Source organism: Lactuca serriola, chromosome 5, assembly GCF_051521515.1.
Source record: "Lactuca serriola cultivar US96UC23 chromosome 5, Lser_US96UC23_V15, whole genome shotgun sequence".
NCBI classification, from domain to species: domain Eukaryota; kingdom Viridiplantae; phylum Streptophyta; class Magnoliopsida; order Asterales; family Asteraceae; genus Lactuca; species Lactuca serriola.
In genome coordinates, this window is record NC_136412.1 from 26836630 (window position 1) to 26858593 (window position 21964).

General features: G+C 41.0%; 1 protein-coding gene across 2 annotated transcripts; it reads right to left on the reverse strand.

Moving 5' to 3' along the window:
* Positions 1 to 2482: 2482 nt before the first annotated feature.
* On the reverse strand, positions 2483 to 4328 carry LOC145052250 (heavy metal-associated isoprenylated plant protein 7-like). Of its 2 annotated transcripts, none has more exons than XM_079000035.1 (5): positions 4194 to 4328; positions 3872 to 4061; positions 3585 to 3790; positions 3366 to 3456; positions 2483 to 3059 (listed from the first exon to the last, which is right to left on the reverse strand). In XM_079000035.1, the coding sequence occupies exons 1-5, from the start codon at positions 4200 to 4202 to the stop codon at positions 2626 to 2628; spliced, it is 930 nt and encodes a 309-aa protein (XP_078856161.1). In that variant the 5' UTR covers positions 4203 to 4328; the 3' UTR covers positions 2483 to 2625. The 2 variants fall into 2 exon arrangements, with proteins under 2 accessions (XP_078856161.1, XP_078856160.1); XM_079000034.1 differs by having other exon boundaries at positions 3366 to 3453; positions 4194 to 4326.
* Between the last annotated feature and the right edge of the window lie 17636 nt (positions 4329 to 21964).

Consider the following 21964-nt stretch of genomic DNA (forward strand, 5'->3'; position numbering starts at 1 on the left):
ATAACTCCTCTAATGGTTCACAAACCCCACAAGCAAGAAGGCAATATGAGGAAAGATGAGAGGTGCTGAAATCGGCCCTAGGGTTCTCTTTGAAGCATGTGTAGCCGATTTCCATAGCCTAGGGGTCTTATTTATACTTATAGACTGCTAGGGTTTTAATCTAAACCCTAATGGACAGCTTAACCACCAAGCAGCCCAAGGAACCTTCTGGAATAAGGCCTTGGACGAAAATATAATGGATCCCCATCATAATTTTGTTCCCCCTTAAGTCCATGAGGTTTCCTTAGCCCAAAACTTAATTGTCATACACTTGACAGTTTATACCCCTTTATTTAATTAATCTCCTTAAGTCACCAAATTATTTCCTTATTAATTTATGACCAATACTAATTAAATAAGTATGATTTCTCCTTTAATATATTATTCTTATAATATATTAATAAACCATAATATTCTCTCTTTCTCCTTAAATTACCTTGTCAAGTTGCTTTGGTGAAGGCAACCCAAAAGGACCACGCACAACCGGGTCAAGTATATACCAAATATAGTTAAGTAAGAACATGTCATGTTGAGGAGTTCGGAAACATGTTTTATGCACTGTCATTCCATGTCGTGGGTACCCATTCAAAACGTCGTGTCACAAGATTTTTTTCCAAAAACCTTACATTTGTTTCCTCTAAGTCATCGACTAATTAATTTTGGAGAATAGATGTTACATTTTTTTAATAGAAAACATCCGATTATTTAATATTTTGTCTAAATTAACGAAAATGTTCTTATGTTTATTTTAATAGAAAATGACAAATTATCGTGTAAAATTAAATAATTGGAACTTTTGTGCTAAAAAATAATTTTGGATTTTATAAAAAAAATTCTTAAAATAACAGGACTTTCTTTCTCTCTCTCTCTCTCTCTCTCTCTCTCTCTCTCTATATATATATATATATATATATATATATATATATATATATATATATATATATAAAAGTAAGTTTATGCGAAAACATAAATAATAATTTTTATCTTATAAAAATCAAACACATGTACTTTATAAATTAATTTTATTACTAATAAACTAAAGATAATAAGTTTATATTTTTTAGGAGGGGGGGGAGGGGGGTTATGCTAATACAAATTTAAAGGTGATACTAACAATTGTTTTTTTTTTTTTTTAATTTTTTTTCACGTCCTTAATCACTTTTAAAAATCAAGTTTTAATAATAAAAAAGTAAAAAAAAAAACATGATTTGGTAATATGAAACAACTTATAATGTATCATCAATTATTATCATGTAGTTTAAAATTTTTATGAATTCTTGTCCAAAATATAAGGTTGGGCTACGACAATCTCATAGGTTTTAATTGTTTTCGTGTTTTCGCAAATTATTTGTATTTTTGCATGACCCTCCTCAATATATATATATATATATATATATATATATATATATATATATATATATATATATATATATATATATTCCAAAGTAAGTTGTATTATTATGGAAACTTAATAATTATCATTCCTTTTGAGTTGTATTATATTTGATAATTGAGAAAACTTTAATGGTTCTTGTGGTTTGTAATATATATATATATATATATATATATATATATATATATATATATATATATATATATATATATATATATATATATATATATATATATATTCCAAAGTAAGTTTTATTATTAAGGAAACTTAATAATTATCATTCCCTTTGAGTTGTATTATATTTGATAATTGAGAAAACTTTAATGGTTCTTGTGGTTTGTAATATATATATATATATATATATATATATATATATATATATATATATATATATATATATATATATATATATTCCAAAGTCTTATTATTTTGGAAACTTAATAATTATCATTCCTTTTTTAATATTATTATATTTCATAATTGAGAAAACTTCGATGGTTCTTGTATTTGTAATTTTTTATTTGAATAAGGTTTAAAAAAGATTATATTTACAAAAGTGTACTTATTTATGAAGTTTGTTATGTATTTGTTTCTAATTCTAACAGCCATCAACCAAAAGTTGTTTTGCCACCCACGTGCCACGCATGTAGTTTTAAGTCCATAGATTAAATTTAAAGTTATACTATAATTTTGAAGATTAATATATTTCAATATAACACGAACCTTTGTACATAAAATGAATTAATAACTAGTTATAACTATATAATCAAATATTAAACATGATTCTAGAAGTATCACTACAATGTTAAGAAATAACTTAATATCAAATGTAATTATAATTATAAATATATTATAAATATTTAATGTAGGACAAAATATTAAAAATAATCATAAATATCAAGTTAAGCACGTTTCATCATTTTGACTACTTTGAAAACGGTCTATTTGGTAATTGTCCACAAAATACACCCCAAAATCATCTTGTCAAAAAAAACATGTTCACGAAGTTGCGCTACACAAATATTGTTTTAAAATAATATATGCATCATGTTAACAAATATTATTTTATCTAAAATTTAAAAAAGGTTTCACAAAATTCTACAGCTTCTTCCTGCAGACACTTTTACAAAAGCTCGAAGAACCATGGCCATAGCTTGTTTCCATGTGCTTTTCCAATTTTACCCCTTCATTATTTACATTACACTGCACGCATTGGGGTTTTCGTCACTGAACATTTCTGGAGCTGGTGGGTACGCATAGGCCGCCTCTGCGGCGTATCGTGGAGGGTATAACTGGTAATTTGCTGGCTGATAATAGTAATATTCATTCTTCCTCAGCTCCAACACCGCCGCCGCCGCCGCCGCGTCCTCTGGTTTCGCCGTTGCTTCTTGCTTCTCACCGCCTTCATCGGCTTTCTTCTCTTCTTTCTTCTCACCACCGCCGTCGCCACCCTTTTTCTCATCTTTACCGTTAGCGTCTTCCTCTTTCTTTGGCTCCGGATCTTGCTTCACGATCACGGCGATTTTCCCTGTTCTTTTGTGCACGTAATCAACCAACTCCGCCGCCGGAAAAGTCCCTTTCACCTCCACCTGTGAGCTCTTTAGATCCGGCACTACACTTTCCACCCCTGCAATCATACCCACAAAAATCCAAAGTCAAATTATATTTAGAGAGATTTTCTTGAGTAAATCCAAGATTATGAGATTTTTTGACTTGGAAACGAAGAACAAAACAGTACAAATAAGAGAATATACAGATGGTGATAGATGAATACAAGTATATTGAGTTGTTAAAAATTACAAAGGAATTTAAATTAATATTTTTTTTTTCTGTAGATTCAATAAATAAAGAGAAAAGTCCAACAAGATTCTAGTTTTCTAAAAAAAGGTGTTTTTCTGTTTATTTTTTGAAAAAATTGTAAACAAAAATTTACCCTTCATCTTAAGAATACGTTTTCTGATCTCTTGAGCACAAGCTTCGCAATGCATGTGTACTTTCAAAACTACTGAAATAACCGTTGGCTGCTGCATTTAAACGCAAAAAAAAAAAAAAAAAAAAAAAAAAAAAAAAAAAAAAAAAAAAAAGAGTTTATATAGAAAACTCACAAAATTAAATCAATTTAATCAATATTAAAACAAATTAGTTAATAAACCTCATCTTTCTTTTCTTCCGATTTTGCAGGTTCTTCTTGTTCAGGCTTCTTGGGCTCCTCCGCCTCCGGTGTCGGGATCGGCGACAGAAGCTCGACTTTCCGGTGACTCTTTTTCTGGACTCTTTCTAAAACCTTCAATGGATCTGCTTTTTCTCCCTTCACTACAACCTTATGAGTCTTACAATCCGTAACAACATCTTCAACGCCTGTTTCAATTAACTTTCTGAATAAAAGGAGCTAAATACAAAATCAAGAAACCAATAAGAAGGGTAAAAGCGAATACAAACCCTCAAAGCCTTTAAGACATCGCCGGACTTTTCTAGCACAGCCTTCACAATGCATAAAGACTCTCAAAACTACCTCTTGCGGCGGCGGAGGTGCTGGCGGTTCTTTTGAATCCTCTCCCTTTTTCTCATCTCCGGCGGCCGGTTTTGTTTCTTCCTCAGGCTTCTTCGCCTCCTCCGGCTTCTGTATCTCCTGAACAACAACAACAATAAAACAACACCCACATCAAAAAGCTTTCATTTTTATCGAGACCCACATGTGAAAACTCGTTTTTTGTATTAAAAAAAAAAAAGATGAAACGAATTCATATGGACATGAACAGACCTCACCCATTAACAGTTGAATATTACTGAATGAACACAAGATTGAAAGAAGGTAGGGTTTTATAATGGGATGATAGACCTGTAGACCTGTGAGTAGAGGCACAAAAACACACAGTAATGCACAGTAGTGTGTGATTTAATCGAGGTGAAAAGGGAGTGTGAGATGTGTGTGTGATTGAGTTGGATGATGAGGAGGACCATCAGATCTAGCGAGAATAGCACTCAATTCTGTCATCATAATCTTGACGTGGATTTTTGTAGGTGCCACGTGAGATAGAGGGTGCTTTGGTTCTACGACATCGTTTGGTTCAACGAGTTTACGTTCCGCTGCTCTCTAGTCCTCCATTGCTACCGTGTGGCTTCTCTACTCTACCGTCAGATGCATTATATATTTTGATAACATGAGTAAGGTGCAGCACATGTATTATATTTTTTTGTAAAATATATTTTCAAACTTTATATTGTCACGCGTTGCAGCACATGTATAATATTTTTTATTTTAAAGTTGTTTGTTTTTCAGAAGTTTTCGGAATAAAAAACTTATGTGTGTATTTTGTTTGCGGCAACACTTATATTACCTCTTTGAACATCTTCTTCTTTTTTTCTTGCTGAAATCTTGATTAATATTGATTATATGTTGTTGTAGCGGTGAACATAATTGTAACATCCATAAAATTCATGAAAATTTTTAATTTTTTCAAGCATCCAAAAACCATTATTTATTACAAAATATTTTCAAAATAGTTTCATATTAGAGTATCACAGGAATCAAAATCATGAAATGTGAGGAGATGCACGATCAAGCATTCGCCTTCCCACGATCATCCAAAGTACGTTAAACAAAATCCAAAAATGTAAGCCCGAAGCTTATTGAGTTCCCCCAAAATACAAACGTCATACAAACCATAACAATATCATAACAAACAACATGCATACAGAGACTTCAGTATTACTGGACGGCCCTCACCGGGCCTTCAGTCTATCTGGTACACTCTCAGAGTCTTCAATATGACTGGACCACCCTCACCGAGACTTTAGTCTATCTTTCCCACTCTTAGAACATTCAGCATGTCAGGTCTGCCCTCTCAGGCTTTGAGCCTGTTTAGACCGTTCTCCGAGCCTTCGGACTGACTAGTACGCCCTGATGGGTCTGCAGTCTATCTGGGCCGCCCTGGGTATGTTGGCCTAGAGCACAAAACAGAACCGCCTCAACCCATCTCCAAACACATAATCAACACATAGATATCAAACGCTAGCTAGCATGTACAACAGTTAGACAGATCTAACAGATCATTAATCATAACATCATACTATATACCAGGGTACCGACCTCAGGCCAACACAAAGGGGATTCGCACTTCCGGCCATAGAGGGATTCAAATGGAGCAAATTTGATACTAGTATGGTAGATGTTGTTGTATGAAAACTCGACCAATGGTAAATGGGTATCCCATGCTGTATCAAAGTCGATCACACAAGCTCTCAGCATGTCTTCCAACATTTGTATCGTCCTCTCACTCTGTCCATCAGTTTGTAGGTGGTAGGCTGTACTCATGTCCAGCCTAGTTCCTAGGGATTTTTGTAGCGACTACCAGAATCTTGAGGTGAATCTACTGTCTCTATCGGAGATAATAGATACGGGAACACCATGCAGTCGTGCGATCTCTCTAATGTATGTTCTAGTCAGTTTCTCCATCTTGTCGGTTTCTTTGATTAGTAAGAAGTGCGCGGACTTAGTTAACCTGTCAACGCTCACCCAAATGGTATCAAGACCACCTGTTTTCTTGGGCAATTTGGTTATGAAATCCATTGTAATCCGCTCCCACTTCCACTCAGGTATCTCTGGTTGTTGTAGTAAACCTGAGGGCTTTTGGTATTTGACCTTAACCTTGGCGCAAGTAAGACACTTGCCCATGAAGGTAGCAATCTCTGCTTTCATGTTAGGCCACCAATATAACTTTTTGAGATCCAGATATATTTTGTCTGAACCTGGATGAACGGAGTATCGATTATTGTGTGCTTCATTCATGACAACGTCCCTGAAACCACCAAGTTTCGGTGTCCAGATCCGATACATGAGGTATAAGACTCCGTCAACCTTGACTTTTAAGTTCTTATCCATCCCTCTTAGGGTTTCACCTGCCACATTTTCAGGTTTCAAGGCTTCCTGTTGACCCTTCTTAATTTGTGTGGACAGATGTGAAGGGATTGTCATAGTCAATGCCTTGACTCTACGACCTGAGTACTTTTTCCGACTTAGGGAGTTAGCTACTACGAGGGCTTTACCAGAATGATAACGAATTTCACATTCGTAGTCAATTAGTAGCTTGACCCACCGTCGTTGTCTCATGTTAAGCTCCTTCTGATCAAATATACGTTGAAGGTTTTTGTGGTCTGTAAAGATAGTGCTTTTCGTACCATACAGGTAGTGTCTCCAGATCTTCAGAGCAAATACCACTGCTCCTAACTCAAGATCATGTGTGATGTAGTTGACTTTATGTGTCTTAAGTTGTCTTGAGGCATAGGCGATGACCTTTCCCGGTTGCATAAGAACACAACTAAGCCCTTGGTTGGATGCATCGCAGTATACTATAAAATCTTATATCCCTTCTAGGAGGGATAATGTAGGTGCGTTGCATAAGGCTTGCTTCAGCGTTTGGAATGCCTTTTCTTGTTTCTCTTCCCAGTCAAAGGTCACATCATTCTGGGTCAATGTGGTAAGTGGTTTCGCAATCCTTGAGAAGTTCTGAATAAATCTGAGATAGTAGCCAGTGAGGCCTAATAATTGACGGATTTCCATAGGCGTCCTCAGTGCTGACCAGTTCTCGATGGCCTTGATTTTGGAAGGGTCCATGTGAACTCCCTCTTCGCTGACCATGTGACCCAAGAATTTGACTCTTTGAATCTAAAATTCGCATTTAGAGAACTTTGCATAAAGCTTCTCTGCTCGTAGTGTTTCCAAGATCTGTCGTAAGTGTTGACTATGCTCCTCCTTACTGCGAGAGTAGATAAGTATGTCATCAATGAATACAATAACAAACTGATCTAAGTAAGGACGACACACCCGGTTCATCAAGTCCATGAACACCACGGGTGCATTGGTTTATCTGAAAGACATCACTACGAACTCATGGTGACCATAACGAGTTCGGAAGGCTGTCTTGGGGACATCTTCTTCTACAACTCGTAGCTGGTGATACCCGGATCTTAAGTTAGGGATGTCAAAAAGGCCCGTGGGACCCCGATCCCGTGGGGGCCCCGTCCCATATGGGGGCATTTGTTGAAAAAAATCGGGGATGGGGGCGGGGGCGGGGGCAAGAATAACCCCCGTTTTAATTTCCGGGGCGGGGGCAGGGGTTGGTAGTCCCGTCCCGAAACCCCCGTGGGGGCCCCGTTAATAAATTATATAAATTGACATATATTGATTATATAAATATAATAAACAGTAAAACGATTTTTACGTACAAAAATTCAACAAAAAACATGTTTTTAAGTTGTTTGTAACATGTAAAATTATGTTATAAATATCTATTTGTTACCCAAAAAATAGTTTCTTTTAGCCCAAACAAGAACTTATTTTAGCCCAAAATAAGTTAGCCCAAAATCAATCGGGGGTGGGGGCGGGGGTCAGAAGGGGAATTCGGGGGCGGGGGCGGGGGCGGGGGAACGGGAAAATTTTGGGGGCGGGGGCGGGGGATGCAATCCCCGTCCTGTTTACCCCCGTTGACATCCCTATCTTAAGTCAATCTTTGAAAAGTAGCTTGCTCCTTGAAGTTGGTCGAACATGTCGTCTATCCGCGGTAGAGGGTATTAATTCATAATGGTAAGTTTGTTTAGCTCGCGATAGTCGATGCACATACGGAACGATCCATATTTGTTCTTCACGAATAAGATCGGCGCTCCCTAGGATGAGAAGCTTGGTCTAATAAATCCTTTGCTGAGAAGTTAGTTCAGTTGACTGGATAGCTCCTGCATCTCAGCCGGTGCTAGTCGGTAAGGCGATTTGGCTATAGGGGTCGCTCCTGGAATTAAGTCGATTCTGAACTCGACTTGACGTTATGGAGGTAATCCTGGAAGATCATCGGGAAAGATGTTGGGAAAGTCGCGGACTTCTGGGATGTTCTTTATGTCATTCACCTTTTGGTTCACATCAATCACATGAGTAAGGAACACATGATATTCCTTTTGTAAGTACTTCTGGGCTTGAATACTTGAGATGATTCGAAGGTTCGTGCATGGTTTTTCGCCATAGATAACTAAGGTTTCGCTATTTGGCAGATTAAGACGAATGGCTTTCTCAAAACATAAGATGTCAGCACGATTAAGACTCAACCAATCCATGATAATGACGTCGAAACTTTTAATTGAGACCGAGATGAGATCGATTGGAAATGAATAGCTATTTAGAGAAAGGGTACATCCGATGTATATATCATTAGTGCTCTCATTCTTCCCGTTAGCCATTTCTACGATGAACGTTTCTTTTAGTGTTCATGGTGGTTGTTTAAGTAGGCGTTTAAAATTTTCATTTATGAAACTCCTATCCGCTCCACTATCAAATAGTTGTTGGGTTTTGAGCATTCTAACACTCCTAAGTGTACATGCAACCCTAAATACCTTGGATCTTTGTTTTCTCTATTATGCATGCAAATATGAACTTTCCAAGGTATTCATCCCAACTAGCATAATAACATTGATTCATATGAATATATCAAGTTAGAATTACATACCTCTTTGATGTAGAATGTCTTCATGAAGCTTGAGTGCCTAGTGCCCCAAGTGTGAAACCTCAAATGGTTCACACAACACCAAATACACTTGGAATAGATTAGAGAGAAATCCACACTTCATAAAAAACCGGCTAGCCCTTTCTCTCACCCATAGTCGCCGATTTTGTCAACAATAAGATGCTTATATAGCTAGTGACAATTAGGGTAAACCCTAATTGTCATGGCTTTCCATTTCCTTGGATCCATGGGTTTAAATATACCATGGAGCATCCTATGGGTTTTAGCCCAACTTGACAATCCATGGAGCATTAGCCCACTATACAAGTATGGATGATTTACACACTCAACCCATATATTTAATTAGTTTTCTTTTGATCACTTAATTAATCCTAGATTAATTCTTGATCAATACTAATTAAATAATATTATTAATATATTATAAATTATAATATATTAACCAATCTTAAGTGTTATTTCTCTCATTTTAGTCTATCTAAATGCATGATGCCATGCAACCCAAATGCACCATGTCGGGTCAGGTCAAGTCTTACCAATTATAGTTATGGACTTAGACATTAATCCAATAGTCTCCCACTTGCATAAGTCTAAAACTATTATTGCAAGTATGATTTCAAAAACCGACTGACAATTGTAGCTCTCAAAAGCTTCTGTCGAACTCTAACCTTGTAGATGAACTCTAGCCTTTGTCAATGACTTGTCCATTAGATAAGGGATCATATATTCCTCCATTCTAGATATCATATGGACTGATACATGGATTATAAATCATTCTCTCTGTCCATTTGTTGTTTCCTTATTTCCGATTTATGACGACTAACTAATTGAACAAATCAAATCAGTCCAGGCCCGGACGAGCACAAACATTTGTCATCACCAAATCATCGAGGGGCCCACAGATATCGCTTTTATCCCGAAGGTAAAAGGAATGGATAAAGTTCGACTCATATGGCTTGTTCTACTACTTGTTGAATCATACACAAAGACACGTTTTATAACATCGAGTTACCAATGTGTTTTCGTGCAATCAATGTATAACCAACTCATAGTAACAACTCATGTCTCTAGGTTTGAAGAATATAAGATATTATTGTCTCATGATCACTCGTGATAAAATCCATGAAATGATTCGAATGAGCATGGGTTGAATCCAATACTTAGAACTTATGAGCACTCATGAGTGTTGTAGCACAACTTTGTCCAACGTCTTAGACCTCTACAAGCCCAACCCATGACAATCTTGATTCATATCTACTTCCAACATATGACCGACTGTGGATGGTTTGAATAACTTAGTCATTCAGAACAATGACCTAGTTATTCTGGAAGTCAAAACATGCAAAGTGAAACACAATAATAATTGAATCCAATATGGTCTCAGAACTTATGAATACAAACAAAACACCTTTTATTTATCACCATGTGATTACACATTATTCATTATATATTGTTTCAGCTATCAACTTTATTCTTGAATTAAAACAATAGTTGTCCCATGCTCCAAGCATGTACACTATGTTTTCTAAACACTAGTCATGCCATACACCAAGTATGCATACTATGTTTGTCTATGATCTTTACTTTGTGAAAGAGATCGATTGAACATAATTCCAATGATTCTCATTTCACACTCCCAATTCCTTACTGCAAATGCAAGAATTCCAAATTTATGCCATTTACTGAAATCTGTTAGATTCTAAACTTATATGCATTGATCCTCATGTAATGATTATGCACAAAGTCACAAAGACTTGACAACAAACATTACAGGCCATTCCAAAGGAGATCAACTCCTTGGAAACATCCTTCTTGCATTAAGTTTCCTAATCTTACATAGATTGAATAATTTCTACCTTTGAAACATTTCCATATTCCATTTTGACTATCACTTCTGAACAAGAGTTGCCTCCTTACAGATTATGTCAATATGGTCCTTCCAGAATTAACATTATACATCCAACTGTCCTTAAGCAACCAATCTTTGGTAAACCATAGATTGTCCTCAACAATTGCTTTGTAACATCCAAAAATACGACCCAAAATTTTTTGTTTTAATAATACTAAAAATCACATCATCGATAACATACCAACAAAACTGTGGAACAAGTATCCTAAAAGATCATAACAAATGTAACATAACAACTGTATCAAAACATATCACAGTTCCTAATGAAAACTCCCAGGATAAGAAAAACTGAAGCTGTGATGTGTGTGATGCTATCATCCCGAGCTCTTCCCCTTACTAGTGGAAGTACCTGAAACCAAAAACTAAAACTGTAAGCACGAAGCTTAGTGAGCTCCCCCAATGCTCATGCCGCGTTCATGGACCTCATGAACCGCGTGTGTAGACCGATGTTAGACCGGTCTGTGATAGTGTTTATTGATGATATCTTGATTTACTCCAAGACACAGGAGGAGCACGAGGAGCATCTGCGAGAGGTTCTGGAGACTTTGAGGAGGGAGAACTTGTATGCTAAGTTCTCCAAGTGTGAGTTCTGGTTGCGCTAGGTGCAGTTCCTTGGGCATCTCATCAACCAGAACGGGATCTCAGTGGACCTGGCCAAAGTGGAGGCCGTGATGAGATGGGAGGTTCCGAAGTCTCCATCCAAGATTCGGAGTTTTCTAGGATTCATCCAGGATTTCTTCGAGATAGTCGTACCCCTGACCAGGCTAACAAGGAAAGTCGTGGTCTTTCGTTGGGGGCCTGAGCAGCAGGCCACATTCGAGACTCTGAGACAGATATTATGCGAGGCGCCAATCTGAGCCCTGCCAGAGGGCATAGAGGATTTTCTTGTGTATTGCGATGCGTCCATCTCAGGTTTGGGCACGGGTCTGATGCAGAGAGGGCATGTCATCGCCTACGTGTCAAGGCGGCTGAAGCCTCACGAGGCGAACTACCCGACACATGATTTGGAGTTGGGGGCTGTTGTTTTTGCCCTCAAGATTTAGCGTCATTACCTCTATGGGGTTCGCTGTACTATCTACACGGACCATAAGAGTTTGAGGTACCTCATGGATCAGCCGAATCTAAACATAAGGCAGCGCCGGTGGATGGACGTGGTAAATGATTATGATTGCGATATCCTTTATCACTCGGGTAAGGCCAATATGGTGGCCGACACGCTTAGCCACAAGGCAGCGCCGATCAGGGATATCTTCCTGAGGATGATGGTGGAGACTCCGCTGTTGGAGCGGATTCGGGAGGCCCAGCAGGAGGCCATGAAGGAGGAACATCGGAAGAGCGAGCAGATTGTGGGTCAGGTCTCCTCCTTTAACTATGACAGCCGGGGGGTTGTTGACTCTGCACCATAGGGTGTGGGTCCCGTATCATGGGGGTGTACGCAAGGCATTGATGGAGGAAGCGCACAAATCTCGATTCTCCATTCACCCCGGGGCGACGAAGATGTATAGGGATCTTCGTCTGGACTATTGGTGGCCCTGAATGAAGCGGGATGTGGCATGGTACGTAGAGCGGTGCTTGACCTGCAGGAAGGTCAAGGCCGAGCATCAGAGACCTCACAGCAAGATGCAGCCATTAGATATTCCGCTGTGGAAATGGGAAGACATCACGATGGATTTTATCACTAAGCTTCCCAGGACCGTGCGGGGAGTGGATTCGATCTGGGTCATCATCGATTGATTGACCAAGAGCGCCCATTTTATCCCGATTCAGGAGAGCATCTCGGCCGAGAAGTTGGCCGACATCTATATCCGGGAGGTGGTGGCGTGGCACGATGTGCCAGTTTCTGTGATTTTAGACAGGGATGTGCGGCTCACTTCCAAGTTTTGGAGGAAGTTTCACGACGAGTTGGGTACTCGTCTGCATTTTAGCACCACCTTTCACCTGCAGACAGATGGACAGAGTGAGCGGACCATCCGGACTTTGGAGGATATGTTGCGGGCGTGTGTCTTAGATTTTGGAGGTAGTTAGGATAATTACCTTCCTTTGGCTGAGTTCTCGTACAACAACAGCTATCACGCAAGTATTGACCGTCCTTCCTTCGAGATGTTATACGGGAGGAAGTGCAGGACCTTGATATGTTGGGGTGAGGTTGGTCAGAGGGTTATGGGGAGTACCGAAGTGGTACTCAAGACTACGGAGAGGATTCAGCAGGTCCGGAGCAGGCTTCAGACTGCTCAGAGTCAGCAGAAAAGTTATGCCGACAAGCACCAAGCCGACTTGGAATTCCATGTCGGGGATATGGTCCTCCTGAAGGTGTCACCTTGGAAGGGTGTCATTCGATTCAGGAAGCGGGGCAAGTTGGGCCCTAGGTATATTGGACCTTTCAGGGTTGTAGCCCGGGTGGGAAAGGTGGCATATAGGCTGGATCTTCCAGCTGAACTCAGTCAGATTCATAGCACCTTTCACGTTTCCCAGTTGGGAAATGTTTGGTGGACGATTCGGCAGTAGTGCCTTTAGAGGACATTCAGCTTGATGACAGCCTGAACTACATCGAGCCGCCAGTGGCGATCCTTGACAGGAAGTCAAGGGATCTGAGGAACAAGAGAGTGGAGCTGGTAAAGGTGCAGTGACAGCACTGAAAGGGCTCAGAGTCGACTTGGGAGCCGGAGGATGAGATGATGGAGCTTTACCCAGAGCTTTTCCAAGAACAAGCAGCAGACTTCGAGGACGAAGTCTAAAATAAGTGGGGGAGATTTGTGACACCTGGTTCTTGGTACATATTTTTTTAAATTAAGTATTTTGCATTTTGTCCTGGGACTCGGCGAGTTGGTGGCCCAACTCATCGAGTAGAAGTGGTTTGGACACGGGAGTTAAGCGGCTGACTCGGCGAGTCAGAGACCGGACTCGACGAATCCGTGCTATCTGGACAAAAACCCTAATATGAGGGTTTTCACCCTATATAAACGCCTTAACTCAGCCTCCCTTGTCCCTAACACTCTCCTAGAGTTGCATATTGAAACCCTAGCCGATTGTGTGTGTTAAGGCTATTTTGGTGCTTTTGTTGGCTTGTGAAGCTTGGAAGGAAGAAGATGAGCTTGAGTATTCGACTTGGGGCTTGCGGATCCAGAAATCTCATTCCATCTTCAGCTTAATCAAGGTAAAATGCTCCTGCTTTGGTCTTCCATTTGGTTGTTCATCTTTAGATTGTAGATCTTGGGTGCATTTAGGGCTTTCAAGCCATTTTCGGATTTAAAGGGTGTTATGTGGACTCTAGCCTTCAGATCTGGGCCTTAAGAGGGGTCTCATGGCATAAAGGTGCCAAATTTGGGGCCATGAGAGCTCCATGCACAGTGTAGGACACTTTATATGGATTTTTGAGCTAAAAACCCCATGCATGTGCATCAAGTTTGGAACTTTACGTATAAAATGGATATTAGGAGGCCAGATCTCTGGTTTTGGTGTGTTAGACCTCATTTAAATCGACTGTATGGAATTGGTCAAGGTTAGACTCGACGAGTTGCTCTTGGCACTCGACAAGTCGGTGACCATTGTGAATCCCAAGCCCTTTCGGTGAATGGGTAAGTGTTAGGAAGGAAGTCCCTTGTGGGCTTAGATGTGAAAAGGGACCTGGAAGTCATGGGACTCGGCGAGTGGTATGAGTAGACTCGGTGAGTCCATAGCAATCTCCCAATCTTTGAAGTTGGACTCGACGAGTTGTTCATACAACTCGGCGAGTCATAGACTGGACAAGTTCTTAAAACGGAGATGAACTCGACAAGTTCAAGAAGGAACTCGGCGATTCAGATGAAGATGGTCCTGATGTTATGATTGAAGGAGAACCCGTCGAGTTTTTGCTAGACTCGACGAGTGGAGCCGGGGTTTTGTGTGGGATTAGAGAAGCATGGACTCGATGAGTTGGTAGGCCAACTCGCCGAGTCAAGTCAATTGAATGTTGACTTTGACTGAACTTGGGCTGACCCTGTTTAGGGTTGTATGTGATGTGTGTTGACTTGAAGGTTGTCGTGTAGGGATCGAGGAGTCGTTGGGAGTCGACTTGTGTGCCGAGGATAGTTTAGACTGTAACACTCTACAAATTTAAACCAATTTAAACTTTTCAAAACAACCCAGTTTCATAAAGTTATTACAAAAAGGTTTTCAATACAATTATTATCAGAGTCTTCCCAGAATCACATCATAAAATATAATCATGAGGAGCGGTACGATCACACCTTTGCCTTGCCACGGTCCCCTGAAGAACCTGAAAAACATTAAACCACAACTATAAGCCCGAAAGCTTAGTGAGATACCCCCAAAATACCAACCACATATACCATACACGCACAACAAGCCATATCATAACAGAACACAGAACAACCATGCACTTCGGGTCTACTGTGTGACTGGTCCGCCGTACTGGGCCTTCAGTCCACCTAGTCCACCCTCCGAGTCTAGCCATATACATCGAGTCTACATTGTGATTGGGCCGCCCGCACCGGGCCTTTAATCCACCTAGTCCACTCTCTGAGTCTATAGTATGACTGGTCCGCCCGTACTGGGCCTTCAGTCGGCCTGGTCCACTCTCCGAGCCTCGGTATGTCTGGTCCGCCCTCTTGGGGCCTACAGCCTATCCGGACCGCTTGTTGGGCCTTCGGGATAACTGGTCCGCCCTGGGTATGTTGGCCTACAGCACAAAGCAGGACCCGCCTCAACCCAACCCCAGTCCAACAACCATTTGCACATAAACATTCAATCATATAACAATTCACTTCCAATCAAACCGATCTACCAGATCACATAACATATCATTATCTTAACCAGGATACCGACATAACCGGTCACTAGCATAGCATCATCCTATATACCAGGATACCGACCTTAACCAGGTCTCTAACATATACCATCCTAACTACCAGGATGCAACATACCAAAGCAATAACATAACAACGATACCCGGATTGCAATCCGATAAAGGGCCGACCTTGGTGCCGTAGACCCGGTCGATATAGTGAGGATAACTCACCTCACAACTGCCGACTGAAAAGATAAGACCGAGCTGCTCCGACCACTGACACGATCTCCACCACTAGCCAACACCAACACTAAACTCAAAACAAATGCCAACAATTACCAAAATGCCCCTGGAAGTCAACTGGTCAACCCTTGGTCAAAGTCAACCTCCTGACTGACTCTACTCGCCGAGTCCCCATGCTCAGAACTTCCCAATCCACGACTCAACTCGCCGAGTCCAACAAACTCTGAGTCCTTTCTCACTCAACTCACCAAGTCATCCATTGACTCATCGATTCACAACTTAACCAGAAAAAGGTTAGGACCTCATGACCAGACTTGCCGAGTCCAAGAACAGACTCGCCGAGTCCAAGGCTATCTTCAACCAACTTGCCGAGTTGTTCTTCCAACTCGTCGAGTTCCTACCCATCTTCAAGCAACTCGCCGAGTACACCCTTGTGACTCGCCGAGTACCCTTTGGTCTTAATCCATACAGAGGCTTTCCAGGCCATGCAGATGATCCAAACCATAGATCTACCCTTCTACAAACCATCCATCACATAAAGTGGCAAACTTTACGTGAATCCGAAGAGATCTAAGCATATAACACTCTAGGGTTAGGGTTTGGGACGAGATGGCTCCACTAATCACTCAAGAACAGGGACTTTAATGAACTTTAGACCTTCTCCATTCCAGATCTGAGGTAGCAACCTCAGATCTAACCTTCAAACTCAAAATATCACAAGTTATACTTTCCAAAGAATCCAAAATGATGAATCTAGATGAATAATAGCCCACGCAACGAAATAATACCTCAAAAGAAAGCTCCAACAGAAGAGAAATCCGAATCTTTGCAAAGCCCCTTGCTCCAAGCCTCTTAACTCTCCAAGATCTCTTCCAAAATCTCTTCTCCAAGGTTCAAAAGCTCTCAAATCACTCACAAACGCGCAATAGGGTTTTCTGGACTTCAAGAGAGGGTAAAGAGGCTGGGGAGAGGGTATAATGTCCTTTATATAGGGCTCAACCCCTGAAATTAGGGTTTTCTTCACACAACACCAACTCGCCGAGTCCAGCCACCGACTCGTCGACTTGGCCACTTAACACGTGACCAGAATCGCGACCCTACTCGCCGAATCCACTCATGGACTCGCCAAGTTGCCCATTCACATTTTCACTTTGAACCCTGAACTTGCACTCCTGAACTCGGGATGTTACACAGACACTGCACGACATTGAGGTGAGTTACCTTCCAGTAGGGGTGGGTCTAAGGCTAGAATGTCGGCCCACCAAAAGGGGTATTTAAAAGATAATGGTCTTTGTGACAATTATCTTGGTCTGGTTATGTGTTGGTTATGAGGTTTATCAGGATAGTATGTTATGTGTATGATAGGGATTAGTTTCCCTGACAATGGTCCCTAGGACGCAAGGGTAGGTCAGTACCTGAATATGCCTGACTGTATGCTTATATCTGTCAATTTTATGCTAGTTGTACGGGTTGAAATAGTCCCGGTTACCAGTTGAAAGATAGCGGTGTTGATTACCGGTTGAAAGATTCCGATGATGGTTACCGGTTGAAAGATATCGCCGATATTGTATAGTATGTGGTATGATGGGGGAACTCACTATGTAACACCGTAAAAATTTAAAAAAAAAAATTGCATTTTAAAAATCATATAATTTCATTCACATCCACGTTTTAAAACATTGTATCATCATTATATTAATACATAACCCCAAGATCAAAACATATAAACTCCAATGTGCGTGTGTACGAGTCATGCTGGTGCCTTCCTGCGATCATCACTGGTACCTGAAACACCACACATAACACTGTAAGCATATTTGCTTAGTGAGTTCCCCAAAATACCACATAAACACATATCAGCCACTCAAGGCTGTAACTCTGTTGACCCTCCGGTCGAATATCTCTGTGGGACCCTCTTGGTCCCATAACTCTGTGGACCCACTGGTCCTAACCCTGTAACTCTGAATCATGCATATCACATATCACAATAAATCACAACACATAATAACATGCAAATACCCTGGCATATAACTCTAAAATACTCTGTCACATAATTATGTTACCACACTAGGTAAAGTATAGTGAAAAGACTCACCTCAGATGTCTCGGTAAATCTTTGACTCGGTAGAAATATGATCTAGCCTCCGCCTAATCACATAAAGTAAATATTCTCATAAATATAACTCTTGGGAATAGGCTCAACCCTCTCTAGGCAACCTCAACAGGCAAAAGACCATTTTACCCCTCTTTTAGCTCAAAGGCCACATTGTTGACCAAACCCTAAAAGTCAATGGTCAAACTTTGACCCGACTCGTCGAGTGCACTTGGGCGACTCGACGAATCTACACGTGTCCACTAACTCTTTAGTCCCGCTTGGCACGTCGAGTTCCTCCCCTAGCTCGACGAGTCACACCTGGCATGAATCGTGGGGCCACCCCGACTCAACTCGCCGAGTCTCAAGAACAACTCGGCGATTTCCGTCTTGAACTCCAGTCCCTTAATCCCCCTTTGACTCACTGAGTTATTTCCCCAACTCAGAAAGTCTACTCACTGAGTGATTTACGGGAAACCCTAACCCTACTCGCCGAGTCTGATCTTTGGGCTCGGTGAGTTCATGCCATGCATAAACTCCATAGACCTGCTGAGGTTAGATCTGTTCCTTTAATCCATAGATCTGACCTTCCCAAGCATGCTAATCACGTAAAGTTCAGACCTTGACACATATATAACATCTAGATGGTCTTACTTGGTGATTTAGCCCCAAAAATAACATCCTAAGTTCATGGCTCCCAAAATAACTCATAAAGCTCCAAGGGTTAAGGTCTTTGGACCTCTTTGGGTCCAGATCCAAAGCATAAACTCGAGAGGGGACCAATTGCTCCACATATCCATCCTCTAAAGGGGGTTAGGGTTTCATTAAACAACGTGGACTCACCGAGTCCACACATGAACTTGTCGAGTCCAGCTGTAAACCCGGATACGAATCCGCGACCATACTCGGCGAGTCTAAACACAAACTCGCCGAGTCCCCTCCCAACCTCCAAAAATAAAGGAATAAAATAATATACTTGGGAATCCGGGTGTTGCACATTAAGCTTTGTGCTTACAGTTTTGGTTTTGGTTTCAGGTACCTCTTCGTCGAAGGGGAAAGAGTCGGCGGTGTAGTAGCGCATCACACACACACACATGTTTCCGCAAGAAGTTTTTGGGACTGTACTCTGATTTAATGCTTATGATGTTATGGTTTGAAGTACAACATTATGATTTTGTAATGGAATGTTTTATTAACAAGGTTTTGGTAAAATGTTTATTAAATGTGTTAATTCAAAAATAAATTTTTGGCCTTGAAATTTGGGTCGTTACACAAACCCTTAAAATTAGGGCTTCATCCAGACAGGTAGACTCGCTGAGTCGTAGCGTATGGACTCGTCGAGTAGCCAGCTTAAATCGCGTGACCATCATGTCTCTACTCGATGAGTCATGCTATAGACTCGTCGAGTACCCCTCAAGAAATGAAAATACTTTATTTAAATCACATACCAGATTGGGGCGTTACATGCTTAATCCTTTTAGTCATATCCAATTCTAGACATTTTCCCTCCTTAATGCCCCATGCATTTGGAAAATTTTAGAAAGGATGAATATAGCACATGTAATCGATCCTATATCCGAAGCATATGGGACATGATTCATGATGTCTCACATAAAGACTAATGTAACGAACCAATTTTCACGTCCAAAAATTTCGTTTTTAAAACATTACTTTAGAAAACATTAATAATTAAAAACATTGTTTGATCAAACCACATCACAATGTAAACCATGTCTAAAAGCCAAATCATACAACCAATCGAAATATCAGAGTATAAATCCCAGAGAAATCTAGTAAATGCGGAAACCAATGTGTGTGTATGATGTGCCGCTACCGCGCCAGCTCCTTCCCCTTTAATGAAGAGGTACCTGAAACCAAAACTGTAAACTGTAAGCACAAAGCTTAGTGAGTTCCCCCATCGTACCACATACCATACAAACACATAACATACATACTGCCAGACTATTTTGGGGTGTCTGTCTACCCGGTACGACCATTCTGGGGTGTCGACTACCCGTGCGGCCATTCTGGGATGCCGTCCTACCCGTGTCAAGCCATTCTGGGGTGCTGACTACCCGTGTCAAGCTATTCTGGGGCACTGACTACCCATCGGTCCTAACAACCGATCCTCGGGGACTATTTCACCCTCTACTGCTACTTACACATATATCATACATAGCATATTATCAGACATATCTGGGGTATCTGGGCTACCCTTCGGTCCAAACAACCGAACTCGGGGACTGGTCCCCTCCTACTACCTCTATCGCATATAACATAACAAGCCAGCATACAACATATCATCACGTATTGTCAGACATTTCTGGGGTGTCTGCACTACCCTTCGGTCCTGATAACCGATCTCTATTTATATAACATATCATGCTAGCATATAACATATAAGGTAGTAGCAACCTAGATGATATCACAAAGACAATCACCTAATCATACGACTCCTATTGGTGGGCCGACATTGTGGCCGTAGACCCACCGCTACTGGAAGGTAACTCACCTCGAAGTAGCTGCTGATCTGATCGAGAACTAACTGTCTACTGTTGCTGCTGCTGCTCTGGAAATCCTCCGGCTGTAATTCCCACAACATACTCAATCAAACACTGCTAACTGATCTTTGGGTAAAATGACCATTTTACCCCTGATCATGCCCTAAGTCAAAGTCATAGTCAACTTTCAGTTGACCCGACTCGCCGAGTTGGCTCGCTAACTCGCCGAGTCCCTGTCCAATCGACTGGCCTGGATTCCGTTTCTACTCGTCGAGTTAGGCATTGACTCGACGAGTTCTCCTTCCAAGCTGATGTTCAAGTCCTTCATCCTACTCGCCGAGTTGTATGAACAACTCGGCAAGTTCATCTTCATCCGATGAATACTTATGCTGTGACTCGCCGAGTTGTATGAACAACTCGCCGAGTTTGATCTTGATCTAAGGAGATTGTCTTGAACTCGCCGAGTCAGGGCAATGACTCGCCGAGTTCCTTCATGGATGAGTTCGGCTTCCAACTCACTGAGTCACACCCCGTGACTCACTACTCTACTCGACACAACGAAAAGGGGACAAACTCGGAGACTCACGAGCAGACTCACCGAGTCATATGAACGACTCGCCGAGTTGCTACCATGCAGTCTCTAAATGGTCGATTTTGCTTGGATCCAGCTTATGCTATCCACAGATCTGGGCTCCTAGGGCCTGGTTTACACGTAAAGTTTCCAACTTTACGTGTAGATCACCACCAATAAAGGTTCTAAGGCTTAAAGTGCAACAAAAGGGGTAGATCTAGGGCTTGTGTGCAATATGACTCCATAAAGGCAGTAGATCCAAGCTCCAGGGACTGAATAAGGTCTAGATCTAAAGGCTAGCAACTTGAATCAACCAACAATGCACAACCAAGCTTGGGACATGGTTCAAGGAGGTCTTTAATGGAGTAATAAGCATAGAAACAGAGGGAAAACGAGTCATACCTCCAAGAAACTACTGAGAGAACACAAAGATGCTTGGCTTCCTTCCCTTCCTCTTGATCTACTCCACTTCCTTCTCAAATTCTTCAAGAACACACACTAAAAAGCCTCAAACTCACAAGAACAAGAGCTAGAACATATGGAGAGCTTCTGAGGGTGAATGGGGGCGGAGTTGGGGCGCAAATGGTCGTTTAAATAGGGTGCAAACCCTTGGAAATTAGGGTTTCATCAAACAGCGCGGACTCGCTAAGTCGCCAACTTAACCGCGCCCCAAGTCTCGTCTCTACTCGGCGAGTCGGGCCTCCAACTCGCCGAGTCCACGGCCAAAAATACAAAATACTCAGATATATCTTACGTACCAGGAACCAGGTGCTACAACTAAACTAGTCTTTTGCTATAATATTTCCATTTCAATTTGCCAAGTTCTCATAATTCAGATTATGAAAAGGGATGCCATAATCATAATTGAATTTTAGAACGCAAATAATGGACCCATATATAGAATTTCCTTATGTTGAGCCTTTCC